Source organism: Suncus etruscus, chromosome 12 (genome assembly GCF_024139225.1).
Source record: "Suncus etruscus isolate mSunEtr1 chromosome 12, mSunEtr1.pri.cur, whole genome shotgun sequence".
Taxonomy (NCBI): domain Eukaryota; kingdom Metazoa; phylum Chordata; class Mammalia; order Eulipotyphla; family Soricidae; genus Suncus; species Suncus etruscus.
Genome location: NC_064859.1, coordinates 38,598,291 through 38,624,124, shown reverse-complemented (window position 1 = coordinate 38,624,124; position 25,834 = coordinate 38,598,291). Strand labels below are relative to the sequence as shown.

At 37.5% G+C, this 25,834-nt stretch overlaps 1 protein-coding gene across 4 annotated transcripts in view; it reads left to right on the top strand.

Annotated features, from left to right (window-relative positions):
* The window catches only part of CCDC85A (coiled-coil domain containing 85A), a 227,984-nt gene that overhangs the window by 2,794 nt on the left and 199,356 nt on the right, over nucleotides 1–25,834 (top strand). For all 4 annotated transcript variants that reach the window (XM_049784781.1, XM_049784780.1, XM_049784783.1 and 1 more), the window contains exon 2: nucleotides 6,429–7,386. In XM_049784781.1, the coding sequence (XP_049640738.1) occupies nucleotides 6,429–7,386 (958 nt within the window). The remainder of the gene's footprint in view (nucleotides 1–6,428; nucleotides 7,387–25,834) is intronic.

Genomic DNA, 25,834 nt, shown 5'->3' with positions numbered 1-25,834 from the left:
TCCATTCCTTTCCTAGAGCTAGCCGTTGGGTCTTGGCTAATGTTTGTGTTTGTTTATAAACCAATTAGGATGTGGCATCATGGGATAAAGGATTTGGAGTTGACAATTTGGGCAGCTGGACAAACCAACCTGTCCCAAGTGTATCTGCTAAATGGAAACATTAAGGATTACATGATACAGAGATAAAGAAACCCCAGGGAGATTAAATAGCAGTATCAAGTTATACAGCCATAATATAGACTCTCTTCTTTTGGTGTTTGGCATCCTTGGGGTAGATAATGGAAGTTCCAAACTGGAATTGAGTATTGTAAAGAACTGGATCTCTGTATGCATCGCTCTGCTCATAAAAATACTCAGGCTGCTCTGAGTTATGGGCATTTGGAGGAACTGAATCGTTGCTGATCGATGCATCTTTGTATATTTGAAGGAACTGTATCTTGTAGATCTACAGCACTCTAATTTTCTTCCTTGTTCTCTAACACTACCCCATTTCAACCCACAATGAAGAAAAGTAGCATAACAAAACAGTTTTGTAACCACAGGTTCAATACTTGAAAGTTTTAAGAATAAAAATTTGGATCATCTGCTATGAGTTAGAGGGCTCAGGGACCAGATGGGGTGCAGAATTGAACTAAAATCAGCTACATGCAAGACAAGTGCATTGCCTTACCCACTGTACTGTGTGATAATGTTAAAGACACTCAACATTTGAGAAAGAAAACCCAAGATTTAATATGGTAGATTTGAAGAAGCTGTCTGACAGGCTTCTTCTCGAAAGAAATGAATTTATTTCTTCTTGAAATTTATTGAATTTATTTCTTCTTGAAATAAATGAAAAGGAGAGTAAATAATAGTCTCACAAAAATAAACTGGAAGGGCCTGTGATCAAGAATATTGGAGGTCCAGTTTTTTTTACGGGTTATACCTTTCAGGAATTCTAAGAAGTGTTTAATGCTTAAGTGGAAACTCCCTTAAATCCAGGAAGAAATCAGTGGGAGAAATCAGATAGTTGTCTGGTACTTATAGGGAAGTATGTTATTTATTTATTTACTTATTTATTGGCTTGGGACTCACCCAGTGGTACTGAGGGCTTCTTCACAGCTTATTCTTGCAGGGATCAATTTTGGTGGAGTACCAGGCATCAAACCTGGGTCAGCTGTATACAGGGCAAGCACCTTAGCAGCTGTACTATATCTTTCCAGCTCAAAGAAATATTTTTAGATGGAAATTCATCTAGATGAAGAACATGAATTGAACTTTCTATAATATTCTAGGATTAAACTAAAAGTGGGATCACTTTTTAGAAAGATTACTTAACAAAAGTATTAACTTCTCAGAATATACCCAGTTTATGATTTCACCTAAAACATTAGATTCAAGGAATAGTTTATATTTTCATCACTGCAAAATACAATAATATAAGGGTTTGCTGAAAGCAACAATTTGAATTTGTTTTTCAGAAACTAGAGCTTTATCTTTTTTAAACCACAGACCTAGGACAGTTGGTTGGTCAATAAATACACCCATGTTTACTGTATGCAAAGCACCACTTAGGAATGTCAAATGTGCAAATACATTAAAATGGATTTTGCTCTCCTAAATCTTTTTTTAGAAAAGAAAAGAATAAGTTCTAATGAATGTTCTAGTATATCTTACAGGCAGTGTGTGAATAGGAACCAACTTTCCTTCTCTCCATGCCCCTTTTCTCCTTTCCTGGTACCTTCTTCCAGTTTCCCCTCTTTTCTTGCTTTCTTCCTATACTACTGCACTAAATCAACTCTTATTTTAGTGCTAGAGAACCTTTCAGAGGCATGCTTTCTCCTAGATAAGCTTATATATAAAAGGCAGTATTTTCTAGTTGGAAAGTTAAACAACATTAAGCTTGATAAGATGTAGAGGGAGTTAATAGTGGGAAAGATAGGAGAAAGCTTTTCAGACCTTAGCCAAAAGATTGATTTATATTCACTGGCAAAGGGGAGGCAATAGAATTTATATACAAGAGAGACATAATACTCTCTTAAAATGCAGGGGTGCATTTTAAGATCAGTCAGACCAAGTGAGGGAAAAAGCTGGACATACAAAAGTATGGAGACTTTGGGAAATGCCTCAGCCTGATGTCAGAGAATGGAAATTAGAAAAGAAAGGCATTCTAAGCAGAGCTCTTGATAATGCAGAAGTTAGAATTGGAGTTGCAAATTGAGCTGCACAGATCTTCTTTCTCAGAACCATGTAGGCAGAAGGTGCTTTTGTTGTTTGGGGCATGCTAGCCCAGGCTCGGGATCCCTTTCAACTCTGCTTGAGGGATCATGTGCCAGTGATTGAGCCCAGAGTACTTATATACAAGGATCCTTTACAGCACTTAAGTGATCTTCCTGGCCTTTGGCAGGCGCTTTATAGTTTTTTGTTCTTGTCAGTATCAGGGGAAATGCCATCAATACTCATTTATGAGAATGAAATTACTTTCTGGGAATATTTAGTTTTTAGGATGATGGGGTTGCAAGACTGTTTTCAGCAGAACTCAGGTAGCTGTTTCTGTTTCACTCCTACCAGATCATAGAGCTTCCAGAAATAGTTGATCCTTTTACTATATGTGTGAATGGGGAATAAGAGGGGACTTCACCTTGCATTAAGGTCCTTTACTTCAGGAACCCATTAGTGCTGTGTTCTGGACACACACAGATGAGCAGAATGATCTTCATTCTTATTAATCTGTTGAAAATGGAGATTGGCTCCCTTGGTCATACACACATATGTGACTACAAATTATAATGAGTACAAGCAAGGGAAGTCTTAGAAGAAATGGTAGACACATAGATGGGGACCTCCTTTAGTTTGGGAGTGCAATCGGGAATGACTCCTGTGGAGAAGTGACTTGTAAAGTGAAGTTAGACTGGAAGGTTGATTGGAATGTTGGGGAAAATTTTCTTAACCCAGTAGAGAAGATAAGGGCTTGCATCTTGCTCTGAAGCAAGCTGTGCATGGGTCCCATGCATGCTAGGCAGATATGTTCTTACCTTTCACACTGTGGCATTGTGCCTGTACCACCCTCTTCTCCATTACCTTAGACTAACCTGCTTGCCTCCTAGCTGGTCCTAGAGCTTTCACTTTATCCTGTCTCCCACTCCTCTGGCCACTCCTACCCTGTTGCCCCACTCAGATGATTTTCCACACAGCTCAGTGGCATTTCTTTGCTGAATGGATGCCATGTCACTCTTCTAGTCTCACCTAGTCCACACAGTTATCCTCCTGGCTGATAAAGCCTAACATTTTCTTTCTGGCCCTGAAGCATCTCAGATCTCCTTTCCCAGCTCTGTTCTTGTTCACCGTGCTTCAAGCACACCAACCTCCTGCAATTTAAGCATGCTCGTCTTAGACTTTTTGTACTTGTCCTCATCTCCATCTGGGAGTCACCTGACTTCAATATTTTTGGCTGCTTTATTAGATTTGTGCTGATATATTCTTCTTTTTTCTAGAGATGCCTTATCTCTTTTTTGGGGGGGCCACACCCGTTTGATGCTCAGGGGTTACTCCTGGCTAAGTGCTCAGAAATTGCCCTTGGCTTGGGGGGACCATATGGGACGCCGGGGGATCGAACCATGGTCCTTCCTTGGCTAGCGCTTGCAAGGCAGACACCTTACCTCTAGCGCCACCCGGCCCCTGAGATGCCTTATCTTAACAATAGATTTCCTTAACCTGTTGTAGAGTTCTGACAATTGTTGATGTAATGGTAATTATACCTGGACACACCCTTGGAATTGGATTTGGACACGCCCCTTTGACATGCGCCCTGAAATGGACAAAGATCCAGGTTATATAAGGAAAAAGTTTGACAGGTTAAGGGGTGGGGTGATGGGGTCAGGGAAAAGACCAGAGCAGAGGAGAGCCTGGGGATACAGCTTCTTGAAATGTTTCCCACAGAAACCCCAGCATCAGACTTCAGACTTCAGACTGGAATAAAAGACTACTTAGTTTCTACCTACCATACATACTCGAGTTTAAGAATTTTGTGCCAGAAAAACCTGAACCGGCTTATACTCGTGTCATACAGGTTATTTGATTAGGTGCGCATACACTGAATCAAATGCATGTAGTGTCCAGTGGCCTTCTGCCGTCTGCTGGAGGGGTTGGTGCTTCAGCTCAGTCCACAATTGTAGCTGAGCTGAAGAGGTAGGCGGCTGAACTGAACTGGATGCCACCGAACTATTTAACCCACAATATTCTGCGCTTTGTATGAGACTGACAGCAGCGATGATGATGTCTGCGAACTCAGTGGTGATGACAATGTCTATGCTGATACCTTCACATCCGGTACAGCTGAAGCTCTGTTTGGACATACAGATGATGATGATGAGGAATCCAGTTTTGAAGGATTTTAACCTTTGTGATTTAGCTTGATTACCTGTGTTTTTCAACCTTTTTGTGCAAAGGCACACTTTTTTCATGGAAAAAAAAATCATGAGGCACACCACCATTAGAAAATGTTAAAAAAAATTTAACTCTGTGCCTATATTGACTATATATAATTTTTATAGGAAAATATTTTATAATTGTTCATATTTCTGTTTACTTACTCAGTGTGAAACCTGGGCCTGTTTGTCTGAACACAAAGCTGATATTCTGGCAGAAGTTGAAGAAAGACACACACGTAGCTCTTCGCCAACATCTCTCAGTCTCTTCCTGTCTTTAGTTTTTATAGTCTGTAACATGAGCTTCCGCTTACAAATAGACCAATCATGCCAAAGCCTCATGTTATGGATGAAACTGGAATTTTTCCCATGGCACATCAGACAATGTCTCACAGCACACTAGTGTGCCAGGATACAGTGGTTGAAGTTGAAAAATGCAGTTAAGTTACGGTTTTCTGCACTTTATTTAAAGTTCTAAAGTTATTGTTGCTAGTTTACAGTTTTTCTTTAGCAATAAATATTGAAAACCATTTAACCTACTGATTCCTCAATTATTGTAACTGTTTTGTTATATATTTTTATTTTTGAAATTTACCAGTGGCTTCTGCATTTTCCACCTCAGCTTATACTCGAGTCACTATGTTTATGTTCGAGTCACTGAGTTTTCCCAGTTTAGGGTAATATTGGGGGGTCGGCTTATACTTGAGTATATACGGTATCTCCCTCTCCTCTCTCTCTCTCTCTCCCAGGTTGTTACAGCCAACACTTTACTCCATATGACATTAGACCCTAGACTTCCTTTTACTAATCTTTTCTACCAGTATGAAAACTCTCAAGATGTTGAGTTTTTGCTGTGTGCATTGGTAATATCCCTAACACCTGACTGATTTCTGGTTGATGCTGATTAGATATTTGCAAATAAAAGAATGGGCCATTGTTTATGCTGGAGATAGGCTGGGTCAAAGACTCAAGGCTTGTGAGACCTGAATGATTTTGTATTCTGTCTTAACTCAGGTAAGAAGTTATCAGGACCTAAAGCCTGGGAATGAGATGAGATAGCATATCAGAGGTGGAGCTCAGAAAACTTATTTAACATTGAAGTAGAAGATGAAGGAAATCAAGGTGCCAGTGGTAACCTCATGTTTTTCCTAATGAGTGACAGGAAGTAGGAGATGGTATTTGCTGAGAAGTGCCTCTGGAGAGGAGGATTTGACTAGAGTGCCAACTTCTTTTCAATGTTATGGTGAGATGTGCCCAAAAGATGTCTATTGTAGATATGGCAAGTAGAAGTTGACAGTGCAGGACTGAAATTCTACTAGAGGGCAGTAGTTGTTACTATTATCCAGCATGGGATTTGGGCTGCTTATCCACTGACATAGGCTGAAAACATAGATGGTGCCTGTTTTCTCTGAAAACTTTGTAGCATTTTACATGTTATAGCCAGACATATTTCTTCTTGGACATGGGATAAAAGAACCTTATTTTTTTGTTTTTGGGTCACATCTGATGATGCTCAAGGGTTACTCCTGGTTTTGTGCTAAAAAATCACTCCTGGCTAGGGGGACCATATGGAATGCCAGGTATAAAACCTTGGGTCCTTCCCAAATCATAGTGCAAGGCAAATGCCCTACTGCTGTGCTATCACTCCGGCCTTAAGGAATCTTATTTTTTAATCTTAATAATTTCTTATTAATTAACTGATTCTGACATACCTAGTGGATGATATTGGACAAGTAAAGATTTTCAAGATACAGTTTTCTCTTCTATCAAAGAACCACTCATAATCATAGTCCCCTAAATGTATTCCTAAAATCAGATGAGGTCATCTAAATGGAGGATTGGGTAGGGAGCATAACCAACCCCTGCTTTTATTTTTGGGGACAGCTCTAACCCTCTGCTTTACCCCCTCTCTCCTAATAGAAAATTCATCAGTCCTGGGCTATGGCTCCCAGAAGGTCTGAGCCTGCTGATGTGTCATCTGGGTCCTTCTTTGAATGGTGCTCTTTCTGTCTTTTCATTCAGGATATCAACCAGAAACTCCAGGAGGACAACCAGGAGCTGAGGGACCTCTGCTGCTTTCTGGATGATGACCGTCAGAAAGGCAAGAGGGTGTCCCGGGAGTGGCAGCGACTGGGCCGCTACACAGCTGGGGTGATGCACAAGGAAGTGGCCTTATACTTGCAGAAGCTGAAGGAGTTGGAGGTGAAGCAGGAGGAAGTCGTGAAGGAGAACATGGAGCTCAAGGAGCTCTGCGTACTGCTGGATGAGGAGAAGGGAGCTGGCTGTGCCGGCAGCCGCTGCTCCATCGACAGCCAGGCCAGCTTCTGCCAGCTGGCAGCCTCTGCGGCCCCCTCCGTGCGGGATGTGGGTGACGGCAGTAGCACTTCCAGCACCGGCAGTACCGACAGCCCAGACCACCACAAGCACCAGGCAAGCAGTGGCAGCCCTGAGCACCTGCAGAAGCCTCGGGGTGAGGGTAGCCCAGAGCACTCCAAGCATCGGAGCACCAGTCCTGAGCATCTCCAGAAACCAAGGAACTCCGGCGCCTCAGATCACCCAAAGGCACTCAAAGGACCCAGCCCTGAGCACCACAAACCCTTGTGTAAGGGCAGCCCTGAGCAGCAAAGGCACCCACACCCTGGGAGTAGCCCCGAGATGCTGCCCAAGCACATGCTGAGTGGGAATCCTGAGCATTTCCAGAAGCACCGACCCGGGGGCAGTCCTGAACATGCCAGGCACAGTGGAAGCAGCCCTGAGCACCTTCAGAAACACGCCCTTGGTGGGAGCCTGGAGCATCTCCCCAGAGCCAGGGGAACCAGCCCGGAGCACCTCAAACAGCATTATGCAGGAAGCCCTGATCACAAACACATGGGCGGAGGAGGTGGAGGCAGTGGAGGAGGCAGCAGGGAGGGCACCCTCAGAAGACAGGTGCAAGAGGACTTGTCACCCCATCACCGGAGTGTCTACAGTGGCATGAACGGTGGGTCAGTATGTGCTGGGATGCCGATTTGATGGGCAATTCAGTAGAGAGGAGTGATGAGGGTTTCCCAGCAGGCCAAGTGATGGGTGGGGAATGGGAAGGAGCAAATGTTTGTCCCAAAATGTGACGTTTCTTTGTCTATTTGTTTTAAGTCTGTGGTTAACTGTCAGATACATTGGAGAAGATTAGGGCTGAGCGTTGTGGAAGAAGAGCAATGGCAATTCCATCGTGGACTTTGAGATTCTGTGTTGAGATTCTGCATTTGAGATTTTGCATTGTTTTTGTTTTAGTGTTTTGTTTTTTTTTTTGGACCATGTCCTGTTGTCCTTGGCGGCTACTCCAGTCTGTGTGTCTAGGGGTCATGGCCAGCAGTGCTCGGGGACCATGAGTGCCTGAGATGGAACCAAGGCCTCCTGCAAGGAAAGCCTGTGCTCAAAGCTCAAAGCCTGCTGTCTTGAAGTCCTGAGATTTGTGGTTATTGAAGATAAAAATAAAGCCAACATAATACTTTCGCTTTTGGAACTTAAACATTTTGCTAGTTGTATGCTTATTTATGGAGAGAATGACAAAAAGGTTTTTGGATTCAGTTAATAACTTATGTGCTGGAAAAAAAAAGAGCATTTATTATGAGTAATAAAATTACAAATGGAACATGTTGTCATTAAGCAGGTCTGATGCTGGGTTCCCTGGGTGCTATTTACATATATGTCTTACCTTGTCTTGAGGATTTTGTTTACCTTTTTTATTGGGGGGTCTTATCATGAATTGAATTTGTGTATAACATACATACATAAATTGATTCCTTTCTCTACTCACCAAAGTACCCAGTCTTCTCACCAAATTTTTTTAAACTTATACTGAAGAGCACTGTCTTCAATATTTTGAGACATTATTCCTCTTTAAAATTTACAGATGTGTATGTGTGTTCTACTTTGGTTTCTAAACCATAACATCCACTGTATTTACTGAGATAAGCTTGAGCTTTTAAACCTTTAGGAAGAGGTTTAATTTTCTGCATCTTGATTCTGAAACCACTTAGAGCTTGAGGGAAAATATTTTTTTCTTAAAAATGGAACAAAAACCCCTTACAATCCTTTTGTTACTTATGGTTGAGTTAGAACTAAAACGATTGATTTTATAAACTGTAGTTTTTTTTTTCATTCAAACTATGAGGTTTTTCAATTTATATGAAAGCTGCTATTAAATTTGTCTGCAGCCAGCTCTGAGCAGTGGAGACAGCCACTTTTAGCTGTGACATGATGGGGTACATTTTCAATATTGTACTTGGGGATTTCTAACTGTTGAATTTCATTCCATCCTTATCCTTTTATCCTGAATCTTGCATTCAGTATTTTTCTAAACACAAATGGGACTGCTAAAGGTGGGAAAGATTAGAAGCTGTTTATCACTTATCTGATGTGTAAGGAAAATGAATATTAAGATGCCAGTTCACCCATTGGACTGAGGCCTTCTGGTTGGCTACAGCTGTTACCAAGTTGACTGAACTTTTTTCATTTTTTGCAGAAGAGGCAGAGATATGTTTCTGCCCCTCCCCAGCACCTACCCATTTTTGCCATTGCTATGACCAACCTGAATGCCCAGTTTTTATTAGAGGTAAAAGTTCTTTATAAAGGCTGTTTTACTGTCCTAAGATGGATCATTGGCCACAAAGTTTGTTTAGTGGGTTGACAGGAAGATAATGTTAATGACTTTCCCATTTCTAGATTACTTTTTAATGAGCATTAGCACAAATGTACTATTTTAAGGAAAATGGTATCTTGAGCAGATACAAAACAATACTTGTTTTGGGGCCAGAAATATAGTACAGCCTATAGGATGCTTTCCTTGCATGAGGCTGACCAGGATCTTCAGCATCCCATATGGTTTTCTGAACATTTCATTGTTCATTGTGATTTCTAAGTGCAAAGCCAGGAGTAACTCTTGAGCAATGCTGGGTGTGGTTCCAAAACAAAACATAACAAAATAAATCAGAAAATAAAAACAATGATTCTCTTTATAAAAGGTCTTTTAAATAGAGAACTTTTTTACTTTAATTAATGAGTAATTTAATGTACAAGAAAAGATTTTAAGTACAAATTTAAACAGTGTCTTGCAGAAAATTAGTTATATATCTAGGTAAGGATGACATTTGAATTTGGGCATTCTTGCCCAAATTCAACCAAATTTGGTGGGTCAGGTAAATGTCTTTTTAAAAAAAATGAACAATTTTAATTAGAAATTTTAATGTTAGAGTTATACTATTTAGAATTGCACTGTATTTAATTATGTCTACTTAAAGAGACAAATCTAACATATCTTCTCACCAAAGTATATTTGTAGTACATTTGCATTATGCTTTTATTTTCAGTAATTAATAGAATGAATTGGTAAAATAATTCATTTATATTTCATTAGCTATCAAACTTGGGCATTATTAGCTCATATTTATCCTGCCATTACAAATTACTTTTTGATATGGATGACAGGACCTCATTTCTCATATTTGGAAATCCCCACACACTTTGGTTGAATCATTGGCTCATAAAAAGATAAGAACCAATAATCTTAAATTGCAGACTTACTGAGTCATCTACAGTCACTCTGTTTGGGACTTACGTGAGACATGACTGTTTTTGCTAACTACTGTCATGTTTCCCCATGAACAGAAAGCAGGTGAAAGCGAGGGAGAAAAGTTGTTCATATTATGGCAGACTGGAACTGAAGTAAAATATCTGTGAATGCCATGTTGCTCTGCCTTATATCATACATATTACCTCTATCTGTACATAATTAGACATCTACATAGCATTAGTGAAAAAGATTCTCTTTAGTTGGCTATGTCTTAGCAAGTTTAAAATCTTTAGCTCAATAAATTCAGTGGATAGGGACAGGAGATATAGGACAGTGATTAAAGCTATTGTCTTGTATGCAGCCCTCCCTATTTTGATCCCTTCACTTTATATAATCTCCTGAACACAATGCTGTGAGTAACCATTGAGAATTGCTGGATGTGACAAAAAACCTACAGTCAGAAGTGAATAAAGCATAAACTCGATGAATGAAGCAGTTGATAAACTTGAAGATTTCACTATTTTTAATGGTTATGCAGAGATAAAATGTACTTATTTTCTTCTCTCAAATTATCTTTTTCTGTTTGTTTTTGTTTTGGGGGCTTCACTCCATGGTGTTCAGGACTTACTCTAGGCTCTCTTCTCTACTCACGAATCATTCCTTGTGGGTTTTGGGGAATTAAGTAATGCTTCGGGATCAAACCAAGGTTGTCTACAGCAAGGCAAGCACCTTACCCACTATGCTCAGTCCTTCTCAAAAATCTTCGAAGATTATAATCAGTTTTCAAATTAGCAGCCTATTAAAAAAAAGACAAAATAACCACTAAGTTGAACAAATGTTCAGGAATGGATTTCCTTCCATAGAAGTTATTTAGCACAATATAAATTATAATTGTAAATTTTCAATTGCTAAATGAGTTGATTTGACACTTAGCACATCCAGATATTAAGGCACTTGTGATTCATTCATCATGCTCTTTTTTAGATATGTAAATCAAGTAATTGAATGTCTTCTTCTAGCTAAAGATGTACACAAACTGTGGACAGAGAGATAGTACAGGAGTTAAGGCAATTGCCAACCATTTGATGCAGTTGTGATCCAGCTTTGGAAATAAAGCAAGGATTGGCCTCTAAACTAAACAAACCAAAACAAGTATACCCATACTGGCAGCCTTAGCCATTGAGAATGAGGAGTCCACTTTCATGATTCCACTGCAATCAACGATTGGCTTTAACTTATTAAGGTGAAAATAATCTACCTTATAGTGAAACCAAGGAATTTTGTTTCCCCATATCAGTAAGGGGTTGATAAATTTTTATTTAGGTTTTATTTTGGTGGAGGTTGGGATTTGGGGCCACACCTGACAGTCCTCAGGGCTTACTCCTGGTTCTGCATTCAGCGGTCATGTCTTGCCAGTAGTGGGCACCCTGACCATATGGGTTGTCAGGGATTCAACCCTGGTTGGGTGTATGCAAGGCAAGCAATAGCCCTGTTCCAAATATACTTACTTTATAAGAAAAAAAGTTTAGTTATTTAGTTATGGGTACTGTAGATAATTTTGGTTATTCTAGCAATATCTTTGTTGTTGACCTGCTAGATATAGATAACATAAGAGCAATTCAAACTTATTTGGCCTTTTGTTCTCTTTTTAAAAAGAAAATTTCTCAGCTTTTGACATCCCCAAATCTAATTTTTTTTGCTCCATGTCCCCCTCCCCAAATATAAATTTTAAGGGATCAAAATGCTTCCTCCACCTGCACGCCAGGCAACTGTGGCATCCCCTATCATTCTCCCTTGAGAGGCAGAATCACCACTTTGAGAGACTTATTCAGATGGCTAGAAGGTTTTGTAAGTAGTTCATCATTGGCTATGAAAAGTAATAATCATTTAATTTAAATGTCATAGGCATATGTTGCTATTTATCAACATCTGAGAAGAAACCAAAATACATATTTCCCTATTTTCCTAGTTGATGATTACATATATGAGGAAATTACTCATGGACTTATATATTTTTAGATTCTTTTATTTAAACATGATGGTATACAAAGTTACTCATAATACAGTTGTTTCTGGTGTTCTATATTCCAACACCAATCTCACCACCAGTAACATTCTCTTCACTCTTATCCCCAGTTTCCTACCCATTCCCAAACCTGGCACCTGGTAGGCATGAAATAATTTACTTTATATTGCTTGTAACAACTAAATTGTAATGCAATTATTGAAAAAAATAGTAAAATAAAACTTGTGAAAACTGTTATATCTCACCATAGAGACATTGAATCATTGTCTGAATGTTTACTAAGCTGTTTGATTAATTGATTAGTCTGTGTTAATGGTTTTGTTTGTTGACCTTGGATAGCTCCTATGCTACTTAAACATCTAATGTCTCATTTCAACCTCATTGTCATACTGAGCAATTTGAAGGTGTTCCTTCAGGAATTCTAGGATCCCTGAAGCTGGGAGTGTGAGCTTTCATGGCAGTGATTGTGAGATATGTCTGTGGCAGCCATGCTTTGGGGAAAACAGTGGTTATTTGAATGTTGCCTGCTTCACTCAGAGAAGACCCAGAATTCTTAGCTGCCAAAACCGAATACCTGGAGTTACTTTTGTTAGTAAGGTATCTCTGTAGAGATCAGCAGATTGACATTGGACCATTGGCATGGCAGTGATTGTGTGATTGTGAACAGCTGCTGATACTAAAGCAAGGCAGGGACTTGACCCACACCCACCACACATCTAAAGTCTCCAGAGTCTTCAGCTTTGAGACTGGTGTTCCCTTGATTTTCAGCTTGGCTTAAATCTCTTTCAAGAATAAAATGAATCTATGGAGCTGGTAAATAAGTGGATATGGTGAAGACTGTACTCATGCACCAGGTCAAGGACCTGGCCCTTGAAAACTCGATTTTGTTGGATGGAGAACCAAGGTTGTAACCGTAAATGCAGCTCTAGACATAGCAGTAGGTTGTTTCTTCCTGAAGCTCTTATTCTTGCAGGTTTTCTCCACAGTGACACATTCTGATCATTCTGTGTTTTGAGAGTTAGCATTTTAATAGGATTAGCAGGATTAAGGAACATTTTAATTAATTTGTATTAATTTAAACATAAAACAACTTCCAATTGTGGTGATTTAGAATGTCTCAAGACCTTTCCAGATTTCCCAGGTAGGTAAAGAGCTGTCAAATTACCCCAAATTCAAAATCACTGCCTTTAAGAGTGGTGTTTTCTAATCTAGCTACAGATTAAAATCACTCTCTGTGGTAGCTTTGAAAAAATGCCAGTCTTAAGGCCTTACATTCAGAGATGCAAATTGAATTTTTTTGGCACTAGGCCTGGGCTTATAATAATAGCTTGTCAGCTGCTTCTAATGAGCAGACAGACCAGTTGAAAACCCCTGTCCTGGATGATCAAGTATCGTATGTACAAAAAGAGTTGGTGTGAATGAGCTTTCAAGCATTCAAAGCTTTTTGGGAAGGAGCAAGTTTCTCTCCTTCCTTTGCTCAACTGAGAAAGGCTGAGCCAAATGGATAATGTAATGCCACCTACATCAGCCCCAGATCAAAAACACTGTTAATGCACTTCTATGTGGTACAGATAGAAAATTAAGTTTTCATTGGATGGTGATATTAGGTTATTTTGGAGAAATTTGTGTGTATGTGTTCTTCAAGATTACTTTTTAAAGTCTCCACACCTAAATGAAAAATGTAGCAAATGGTTTAAAATAATTTATAGGGATGCTGATAGTACAGGAAGGACATAATTGCCTACAGTACAAGGAAATAAGTTACCACAAGAGAATATTGCATGTCACATCTTCTAGTTTATAGGTTTTACACTGCGTTATAAAACCACCATATTCTCTGTTAAGGTTAATAAGGGGTGAATGACAACTCTGATAACACTAAAGGGCATGCCTCTGAGTGTTAAGATAACCTCTGTCTGAAGAATCTGGTAGAAATTTGCTGAAGTAAATTTGTCTGTAAATTAGGCAGTGGTGCATAATAACATAATTGCTCTCAAATCTTTTATCTTGCTTTGAAAAAGTCTGAAGATCACTTGTGAATGGAACTGAATGGTAGAAATTGGTTGTCTCTTGAGAGAAATTTTTCAATAGTCTCATAATACAACTGATTTTAGTTGAGATCTACTGTCATGTGAGTGGACGTTAAAGGTGCTGAGAAATGGGAAAAAATTAACCTTCAAGTTCAGTGATACAGATAGGTGCCTTATATATAACTTTGACAGGATATCATTTTAATGAACTTTTTGGGGGGAAATACAGAATAGCAAGGCAGGAAAAGTTTCTAAGCATTGCAGGGTATAGCCTCATCTTCTCTTCTTTATGAAATAAAGATATTGTGATGTAATAGTTGAAAAATCATATTGTACTTTCCATAAAAATGCATTTTTATTTAGGGCATCAAAGAGTTAACAGTGAAAATATAGTTAAAGAACTTGCAAAATACCTTCATGACAGACTTATTCTGAAGGGCAGGAAGGTATTATTTTGTAGAATGTAAGGTTTTTAATTCTTCTGACAACATAACATAAAGTCACATATATATTATCTATATGATATACATATCCTTTAAATCTAAGGGACCATTTTCACCTAAGCAGATTATCATCTATGCTGTTTCCATATGTATATGATATGCATTTAATATTTTAATCATAACTTTCCACTTCCCTATGGTTCTAAGTTATTTCAATTAAAAAAGATAATGCGAGGCTGGAGAGAAGGAAGTACAGTGGGTAAAGAACTTGCTTGCACACAGCTGACCAGGTTTGATCCCCTGAAACACATCTACTAGGAGTGATTCCTAAGGACAGAGCCCAGAAGAAGCTCTGAGCACCACTGGGTATGCTCTCTCCCACCCACAACAAGATTAATACAACACTGATTCAATCATGTTTTTCTGAAATGTAATGAATATGAAAATATGAGCACTAAATTGTATGTTAAGAACATGACCATAGGGGCCGGGAAGGTGGTGCTAGAGGTAAGGTGTCTACCTTGCAAGCGCTAGCGTAGGACGGACCGCGGTTCGATCCCCTGGCGTCCCATATGGTCCCCCCAAGCCAGGGGCAATTTCTGAGCGCATAGCCAGGAGTAAACCCTGAGCGTCAAACGGGTGTGGCCCAAAAACCAAAAAAAAAAAAAAAAAAAAAAGAACATGACCATAGTCATCTAACAATTTTGGTTGACTTCATAGAAGAATCTAGCTTATGAATCTGAATGGTGGACATATTGGAACATTGGACTAAACAGAATCAATTGACTGAATATTACTCAAATAAGAGTATTGTATTTCATAATTTTCCATAGTTATCAAGTGATAAATACTTCAGTGATTACTACAAGGCTACATATTTACTTATAGTAATGGAAATATGCATGCATTTTCATCAACTTTTATTGATCAGAAAAAGTGTGAAGCTGAATTTAACAAAATTTAAAAGACTGTTTTATTTGTATAATACTATTGAAGTTAGACTATGCTATGGGTTATGTTTTCTATATTGAAATTTATTACTTTAATTCTAAAACTGTTCAAATTATAGTTTCTTCTGATCCTTAGCATTCTTAGGAACTCTTATGCTAGATAGAACTGTGTCTTTACTAAATGACTTCCAGGAGCCACCTGCCATCCTCCATAATGTCTAAAAATAGATTTCAGTTAGTGCAAGTGCCACCATGCTATATATCATATTTCCTTGAACCATTTCTGGTCGGACTTTGAATAACTTCACTATGGTTTGTAAATTATGTTCTGTTGTTATTGACAGTTATACTATGGGAATGTGAAAAATCATGTGTCTTACAAATAATACTTATATATCTGCATTAATAATTAAAATTACAATAAAATTCTAACTGCAAAAAAATCTGAATAAGCATAGAACATTCAATAAAAATGAAACACTAATTTATTATTGAAAAAGGATAACATACTAAATAAAATATACTAATATAAAATATACCAATAAAATATACTACTATGAAAAAGTTTAAAGTACGTTGGCAATCTAGGAATAAGCAGGCCTCTTTAAAGAGCTAACATAAGCATCATGAGTAAATGACTTAAGTGCTAAGAAGTTCACCCTATTTTAAAGAAGATCCTTTGACATCTATTGCAAAACTGGTTTCAGGGCAATGAACTCCCTAAGCTTTTCCTTGTTAATGAAGCTCTATATCTTTCCTTCAAGTCTTAATGATAATATAGCTGGATAGAATATTCTTGGGGAAATGTTCATTTAATTAATTTTTTCCTACTATATTTATCATTCTCTTCTGGCTAGAATCATCATCTCAAATGGTAGCTCTGTCTTGAATCTTAGGGACTTTTAGTAATATAATATTTTCTAACATAAAATATACTAAGTTTTAGGCTTAAACACATGTCTGTAGACCTATTCTGATATTCCCTTAGAATTTTATTCTCACCTCTAAAATATTGCCGAATTGTAGTGTTTATATATTTTATGATAGTTAAAATATTTGCATAGCATTTTTTACACTAATTCCTTAAATATCCAATTAAAGATACAAGGTGGTTGGTTCGAATCCCGGTGTCCCATATGGTCCCCCGTGCCTGTCAGGAGCTATTTCTGAGAGACAGCCAGGAGTAACCCCTGAGCATCACCGGGTGTGGCCCAACCCCCCCCCCAAAAAAAAAAACTTTAATTGAATCACCATGAGTTATATATTTAAAAAAGTTGTTCATTGTTGATTTCAGTCATACATTTTACAACACCCTTTACTAGTAGTCATTTCTGGCTACCAATGTTCCCAGCTTCCCTCCCACCCTCCCTTCCACTTCTCCTCATCCCATCTTCCTGCCTCTGTGGCAGATACCTTTTTTCTCTTTTTTCTTTCAGACACTGTGGTTTGCAATATGGTTACCGAACAGTGCCATGCATATTATCTTATCTCCTTTCAACACCCAGTTCTTGTCCAGGGTAATCATTTCCAATTATCATTTCATAGTGGTTCCTTCTCTGCCCTAACTGCACTCCCCCACTCTTCATGCCATGCTCCCTGCCATGGACTAGTCCTTCTGGTCCTCATCTCTGTTGTCTTTTGATATATCTTTTATATCTTAATATTTTTATCTTATTTTATATCTTATCTTTATTATCTTTTTTATATCTCACAAATGAGTGTGACTCTACAAAATGGTTTCTAGAACCAATAGATTTATATAGTAAAGTGGCAAACTACAAATTATGCAAAATCCATGGCTTTTCTATATACAAGTAATGAAAGAAAAGAGATATTAAAAAATACAATACTATTTACAATTGTGATTCAAGTTCTTGGATCAACTTAACTAAAGAAATAAAAGACATACAAAAAAAACCCCCTACAAAACACTGCTTTAAGAAATAAAAGAGGAAAACACAGTTAGCATATCTGCATTTGGCCAGCTTCCTAGTATCACTCTTGCTCCCAAAAGAGATGCAAACCAAGCCATGAAAAATTATGGATACACCAGTCATAGAGTTGAAAGATAGAAATCTTAGGAGGAGAGAGCCGACCAAGTCTGAAGCCACAACTGTTGCAACCATCACCCACAGTGGCCTCTTTACCACTCCTCTACGACTCTTCAGACACCATCTGAACAACACATCCCAGGTATTCTGGTATTTGGGCTGACATCACCAGGACTTTTCAAATGGAGTGAAAGCGGGCACTCTGCACCACTACCATACTTTTGGAATTTATGGCAGCTGAAAATAAGCCTCACAAAAGCTGCAATATCAGCAATAGTGCTTGGAATTCCTGGACAGTGTGGTGGCACATGAACATTTTAATTTTGTTTAAAACTCACTCCCATGAGAAGACATCAATTTGAACATCAATAAAAAACTAAAAAGTAACAGAATGATTTACTATTAGCAAAAAGCTTACTAAACCTCTGACAATGACATAAATACCTGTATGATACAAAAATTTTCACAAATTTTCTTGTTGCTGTACTTGTTTTTTTCCTCCTTCTTGTTTCCCTTTCTTTTCTTGATAATTTTGTTACCACATTCCTGGAAACTAATGTATTATGATCAACTCTCAAATTTGATACATTGTCTTTGTGTACAGTAAATTATATTAAAAAGTAAAAGAGAAAACAGGAAATGGAAGCACATCTCCTGCTCATGGAATGGTATGATTAACATTTTTAAAGAAACAATGCTTCACAAAGCATTGTACAGATATAATTCAACCTGTAATAGAATATCTGTGACATTTTTCAAAGAAATAGATCAAACACTTCTGAAATTCATATAAAACAATACAGATAGGAGCCATCATTTTCCCCAACTACAAACAGTTCTCTAAAGCAGTAATCATTAATACAGCATGTTATTGAAATAACTAAAGACTTCCAATCAACAGAATAGACTTTAATATTCTGAAACTGAGCTTCAGGTATATGGTCAATTAAAGGGACGATAAATATGAAGTAGAGAAAGGAAAGACTTTTCAACAGGAAGTGTTGTAAACACTTTCATCTACATGTAAAAAATATAAACTTAAACCTCTCTGATGTCCAAAAATTCAAATAAAAATAAATTAAAGATAGGGTTTGAGAAATAGTAAAACCATATGGCATTTGCCTTGCATGCAGCTGATCCAGGTCGAGCTTGGTTCAATCCCCAGAGTCCCAAATGGTCCCCCAAGCCAGAAGCGATTTTTGAGTGCATAGCCTGGAGTAACCCCTGAGTATCACTGGGTATGGCCCAAAAACCAAAAAAAAAAATGGATTAAATACCTTGATATAAGATCTGAAAACATACAGTTCATAGAGGAAAAGGTAGTTAGAACTCCTCATTACATTGAAGCTAAAGATGTCTTCAAGGAGAAAACACCACTGACATAATAAGTCAAAGCAAAGATAAATAAATGGGTCTACATTACACTAAGAAGCTTCTGTGCCTCAAAGGAAACAGTGACTAGGATACAAAGTCTGCCCATGGAAAGGAAGAAATATTCATCCAATACCAACTGATAAGGGATGCAAGGCACGGGTAGAACTTATAAAAAAAAAATCTAATGCCATCCAAAAATTGGGAGAAAGAAAGAAAGAGATACTTTCTCAAAGAAGAAATACAGATGGCCAAAAGGCACATGAAAAAATGTTCCACATCTTTAATCATCCATGGAGATGTAAATCAAATCTATCACACCACAGAGAACACATCACAAAGAACAAGAACAACTAGTGCTGACACTCATTCACTGCTGGTGGAAATGTTGACTGGCCGAGACTTTTTGGAAACAATAGATATTCCTTAAAAACCTAGAAGTTGAGCTTCCATATGATCCGCAATACCACTCCTAGGGATTTATTCCAGAGATCCCAAAAACAATGCAGAAAAACCCTCTCTATTCCAATGCTCTTTGTAGTACTATACACATTAGCTAGAATCTGAAAACAACCCAAATATCTGAGAACAGAGAAGTAGAAAAAAGAAAGTAGTGATACATCTACACAACGGAATACTAGCAAAATGTCAGAGAGGGATAGATATAAAATAATCATACTAGTAGGATTTAAAAAAAGATCAGGTTATACTATCCAATGATAATAGAGTGATTACACATTTCTGGGATATAAAAAGTTATGGTCATAATATCAAAAGACAATAGGGGAGCCGAAGCGATAGCACAGCGGTAGGACGTTTGCCTTTTATGCAAAAGACCCAGGACGGACCTGGATTTGATCCCCGGTGTCCCATATGGTCCCCCAAGCTAGGAGCAATTTCTGAGCGCATAGCCAGAAATAACACCTGAGAGTTATTGGATGTGGCCCCCAAACAAACAACAAAACAAAACAAACAAACAAACAAGACAGTAGAAGAGAGGACCAGAAAGACCAGTCCATAATAGTAATCTTGCCACAAATAGTGGGGGAGTGCTGTTAGGACTGAGAAAAACCACTATCACATGATAGAAATGATCCTCTGGACAAAACTGGGTGCTGAATGGAGATGAAGTGATATGCATTATACTCTTCCATTAACAATAGTGCAAACCAAAGTGTCTAAAAGAAATGGAGAGAGCAGAGGAAGGGAGGGAGAGAGAGCAGAGAGAGAGAGAGAGAGAGAGAGAGAGAGAGAGAGAGAGAGAGAGAGAGAGAGAGAGAGAGAGAGAGAGAGATATCAGAATAATGTCTGCCACAAGGCAGGCATGGGAGAGGGAAAGGTGGGGGTGGGAGGGAAATTAGGAAACTGGTATCAGAAAATAGTCATTGGTGAAGGGTATTCCACAATGTATGACTGAAGCTCGCTCATTAACAATTTTAAGCATGTATCTCGGTGAATCAATTAAAGAATTTTATTTATTTAAGTTTTTGAGTTATTCCTAGGAGCATTAGGGTTACTCCTGTCTCTGTGCTCAAAAATTACTCCTTGGGGACTATCTGAGATGCTGAGGATTGAACTGTGTCTGTTGCATGCAAGGCAAAAGCTCTATCTAATATACTCTCTATCTGCCCTACAATTAAAGAATTTTTTAAAACACTTGTTTTGGAAAGGGTGTAGCTCCACAGAAATAATGTATAAATAAGATATGTTAAAACATTTTTTCAACTTATTTATTTACAATATATGGCACTTGATTAGCTTAACCATAAATGTGTAGGAGTTATCATGTTTACAATAAATATTTGCTTTCCAAAATGATTTCTCTTATATGTGGATTATAAAGAAAGATAGAAAGGGTGATCAAAATAATTGGAAGTGGAAATCTGGTCTATAGAACTAAGTTTACATGTGGAATGGTGGGATGACTCAGAGAGACCTACTGGACACTGGTGAAAGGAAGTAGATACTCTCGTAAAGAGTAGAGTGTTGAAATGATATATGCATGAAAGGTATAAAATATAATTAACAGTATGTAAATCTCAGTACTTCAATAGAATAGTAAACAAAAATAAAACCCTGTTTCATTTATTTGTTTAGAACCCTGTCAGTTGTGCTCCGGACTTATTCCTGGGTCTTTGCTCAAGGATCATGCCTGCTGGTATCACATCTTATGGTATTAGGAGAACTAATGTGGTGCCAGGGATCAAACTGAGATTGGCCCCATGCATAACAAATACCTTAACCCTTGAGCCATCTCTCTGGCCTCTAAAAATATTTGTTTATTGATACAAGTGTAAACAGCCTTATAGTACCTTGTTTGAGTAAAGTGCAGAAGATTTACTGCATGGTGTATTTGTGCTTATCTAGGTATTTTGACTTTTTAACCTTCTTAAGCTTCAATTTTGCTTATTTTCTGATTTTTACCTACCCTATATAAAATTAGAAATATAAATTATGTTCAAGAAATTGATCTCTTGATACTTTTATGCAACCAAATTGTTTCTAACAGTACTTTAATATAATATTTATGGCCATCATCATGCAATTTGAAAACAATTTTATTATAAATACTAAGAATAGTTTCATGTTTTGAAACAACCTGAATTTTTAGAATTTTTGAAAACTGGACCCTCAATGTCAAATTTTTGGCTCTAATTTATAAAAGTCTCTACTCTTCAGAAAATTGAGGTTCAAGTTGCTATTGATTCCGAGATAAATTGCCTCTTTCAGAGTGCAAGTCAATAGAAAAAGTAGCTGCTCTTTTTGAAAGAGGATTAATAAGCTTTATAGAGGCAGAAAAGAAAAGGACTGAGAAACTTCAGGTTGCAATAGGATTCTTGTAAAGTATACTGTTTAGTCTGTTTTAAAATAAAAGACAGTTACTGGGTTATTTCTATTTCCTTCCTTTCTTAGTTCATTTCTTTGTACCTCCTCTCTCTCTTCCTTTTTCTCTTCCTCCCTCCCTTTCCTTCCCCCCAACCCCTACCTTGGTGCTCAGGGCTTATTTCTGGCAGTCCTGGCTGTGCTCTGAAAACCATATATAGTGCTAGGAATTGAACCCAACAGTGTTCAAAGCAAACTCTTTTGCCTACTTTATTCTCCCTCTGGCCCCAGGATCTTTAGTTTCTTAGTAACATTATAGTTACATGGTACATAATAATAGGGGTTTAATAAGTCATAAGAATTGGTGCCAACCCTGGATTGAAATCTGGCACATATTCAAATACTTGAGATTTCAAGAAAGATATTTCTTTGTTTTACATCACCCTCCCCGCTGCTTTCAGATCCTTAGTTATTTTAGCTTTCTGTGGGCCTTTTTATCAGACAGGATATACTGAGGAAAAGAATAGGTTTGGTAATTGTTAAATAGCTATGGATCAATTATTTGCTTTTTTTAAATACACACTGTAATGTTTTTTGCATATATATATATATATATATATTTAGAATATAAAGTGCATTTATTTAAAAATATATCATATTGAGCATTTTAAAATTCTTTCATTTTTAACTAAGCAAAGTAAATCCTTACATTTCAATGTAATCTTACAGAGTATTTATACATTATTTTCGCCTTTTACTGTGGCTGATGGAATGTCTTGGGTTAGCTGTTGATTTCCAGGCATTTGAAGGTTATCCTTCAGGCATCCTTGGTTATTATTATTATTATTATTATTATTATTATTATTATTATTTTTAGTCAGGTAGGTTCAGTGTTGTATTAAATTCAGAGTTTTATTTCTTTTGTGTTGATTATAATGGAGATGTAATGGCCTTGACCTTTATTCTAATTATTGAGGAATCCTTTTGATTTTTAGGATAATTTTTTTAATTCTGTTCAATTGAGTGTGGATATTTATCTGCTAAAGAATATAGAAATTATAGCATTAGACTTGCTTTTAATTTAGGATGCTACAGATATTGAGAACTTGAATCTATAAACTACTTTTTTCTTTTTCCATCTCAAACTTTCCATTTTCTGAGTGGGAAAATCAGTTTGCAAAGTTCAGTGAATTGCCCAAGGCCAATTGCCAGTTAGTCACAGACTAGAACCAATTTAATCTCTGAGGGCATGTAATCTGTTTGATGGAGAAGATACTTAATTTTCCAGACATCAAGTTCACTTGATGTAGAGGTGATATTAGTAGGGTCATAACTGAAATTAGGAACCATTTCCCCTATTTCTTCCAGGCCCCCACAAAAACCATACCTCCACCCATGTCCTATTAGAAATTCCAGGAAAAAAAGAGATAGGAGATAGTGATAAAAATAAAATAGATGAATGTCAATAAATTCTGACTTGGGTACCAGAGAAGACCTAGTGATCTAGAGAGAGAGGCTCAGGCTTATTTCCTTTTATTTGGCCAGAGTGGTGGGAATCCAGGCCACTGCAAAACAGACTACTGAAACGCATTATCAGAATACTGGTGCTTCTAACCTGACAGGCCCGGAAATCTTACTTCCTTTTGTTCTCCAATCTGAACTCTTTTCACCCTAAGGCCACATTCCTTTTAGATAAATATTCTTGTGAATCACAGCCTAAATGATGTCTGGAGAAGTGTCAACTCCTGGACAGCAAGAAACAGAAGAGAGAGACTAGGAGAAAAGGGAAAGGCCAGATGGCAACTCCAACTGCTCTCTAGGTGTTGTGTTTTTTAATAACTCAGCTTTACTGCAAACAAAACTAATTAAGCCAGTTACTCTGATTTATGCTACCATAGGCAGAAGGAAAGTACACTTATATTACACTTGTGATGGTATTTAAAAGGTCAGAATATCTGAGTTGCAGATTTCTGTTCAGAGATCTGTGATCTGGCGAACCACTCCAGAGAATTCAGATTAAGCATGCTCATTAATTCAGCACCTCTCCTATTTCCCTAGACAGCAAGTGCCAATTCACCCATTCACCCAATGAAAATAATAAAACCCTGAAAGGCAAGCCATTAGTCATGTGCAGATGATAGATTAGATGAGACTCAGGAGAGTGAGGGAAGAGTAAAGTTTTCACAAGAAAGAGGAAATAAAATAACTGACAAAGATGAGGACAACATCGTAAAGAATTTCAAAGGTCTCTGTGGAGCATGTTGGTTCCTGACTCATGGTGATTGGCAGGATTGGCCTCTTTATTGTCTTTTTTGGAGCTAACCAGAGTAGTCTTGCTTTATGGAGCTATGGGGGAAACTGGCTGAATTCAGCTGCTTATTTTACATATGAGGACTCTTTGGAAAAGAGTACATTTACAACTATGATCAATTAGAGTTCTAGAAATAAACTTCATCCAGAGGGTTGGCTGTGAATAACTTCCTCCGAATAGTGACTTACATGCGAAACTATTTCGATTTAAGCTTTTCAAAATCAGTGGTAGAATATGCTTGAAATTGCTTTAATTTATAGCAACCTTTATCACTTAAATGGAGACCTATTTCTATACTTATTCTATGCATTTTTCTTAATTTCTTTGTTCTTTTCTGTTGCAAGTTCAGGATTGCTCACTTTGGGGTTTAATGGTTTTGCCTATTTTTTTCCCCTAAATTGGTGATACTAGGGTTGGTGGTGATGGTTGGGTATTATATTTATTCAGGGTATAGTCCAGGACAGTGAACTGGGTGCAAATGGGGTTAATTCTGTTTGCTGACTTGAAAAAGGTAACTTTCCAGGGGATACTGAGTAGTATATATATATATATATACACACACACACACACACTCACACACACACACACACACACACACACACACACACACACACACATTTTTTTCCTGTAAAAGTGAGAGTAGGCCAAATAAATTGGGAAGTACCATCCTAGGCCATAGATCCCATTACCAGAAAGGTTCTCTCCAATCTGCATACAGCCAGTAATTAATCCTGAACAACATTGAATCTAAACCACCCTTCCTCCTAAAATCTGAACATGAATTAAATTTGTACTGAGGCTTTTGTTAGTTAATGTTAATTTGGAAAGTTGATGGAGAGTAAATTTTACATAATATCATTATGGGTGCTTACTAAAAGTGACATTCCTTATGTATACAGAAAAGGCTTTAAAATGTTCTCCTTAATATCTTGTGATTAAAAAAAAAAGTTAACCAGGATTTCTTAGTATTATAGAAAAAGTCTTATGGAGCCGGAGCCATAGCACAGTGGTAGGGCTTTTGCCTTGCACTCAACCGATCCAAAACAGATAGTGGTTCGAATCGTGGCAGTCCATATGGTCCCCAGTGGCTGCCTGGAGCAATTTCTGAACACAGATCCAGGAGTAACCTCTGAGCACCATCGGTGACCCAAAAACAAAAAAACAAAAAGAAAACGTCACATGGGATTTTATAACTCAGTCTAATTTTAAATTGTAAGAGTCTGCTTATTATTCCTTTTCCATGAGTGTCCAAATCAAGTGATTTCACAATGATCAATATTTGAGAATTTTATGTACTGGATTTATGCAATCACTTAACCTTTTTATATTATTTTATTCTTCTAGCAAAGATTGTGCTGAATTTGGCTGAATTATTAAGCTGCCTTTAGTAGGGATTTTTACAGTGAGAGTCATCAATTAAAAAATTTCCATCATCTGACTATTTTCAGAGTCAGTAATAAAGATGTGGTAAAGTTTTAAGGAAAATATTGCTAAGATGCCCAAAAGGCAGAAATGTACTGCTAAGTGAAAATCAATAAACTAATTCTGTTAAAACAAGAAAGGGAGGAAAAACTACCTTGGAACTATTGCTTCTTACTTGGTCTATACTAGTAAAATTAACTAGTTTAGTCTATATTTTGTTCATTTTTCTTTTCCTATGTTATATTATGATCTTATTCCACCTTGTGTATATTGAATCTCAGATGGTTCTCAAACTGATCCCCTGAGAAAGGATAGAATTCACTGCGGGCTATGGGAGACAAAAGAAGAGTAGAAAGGATTTGTCTCTTTCTGCAAATAGATAATAAACTGGTTGGGTTCCTCAGATTTCTACTTAAGACATTTATTTTTTGACTAAACATGACTTCAGAG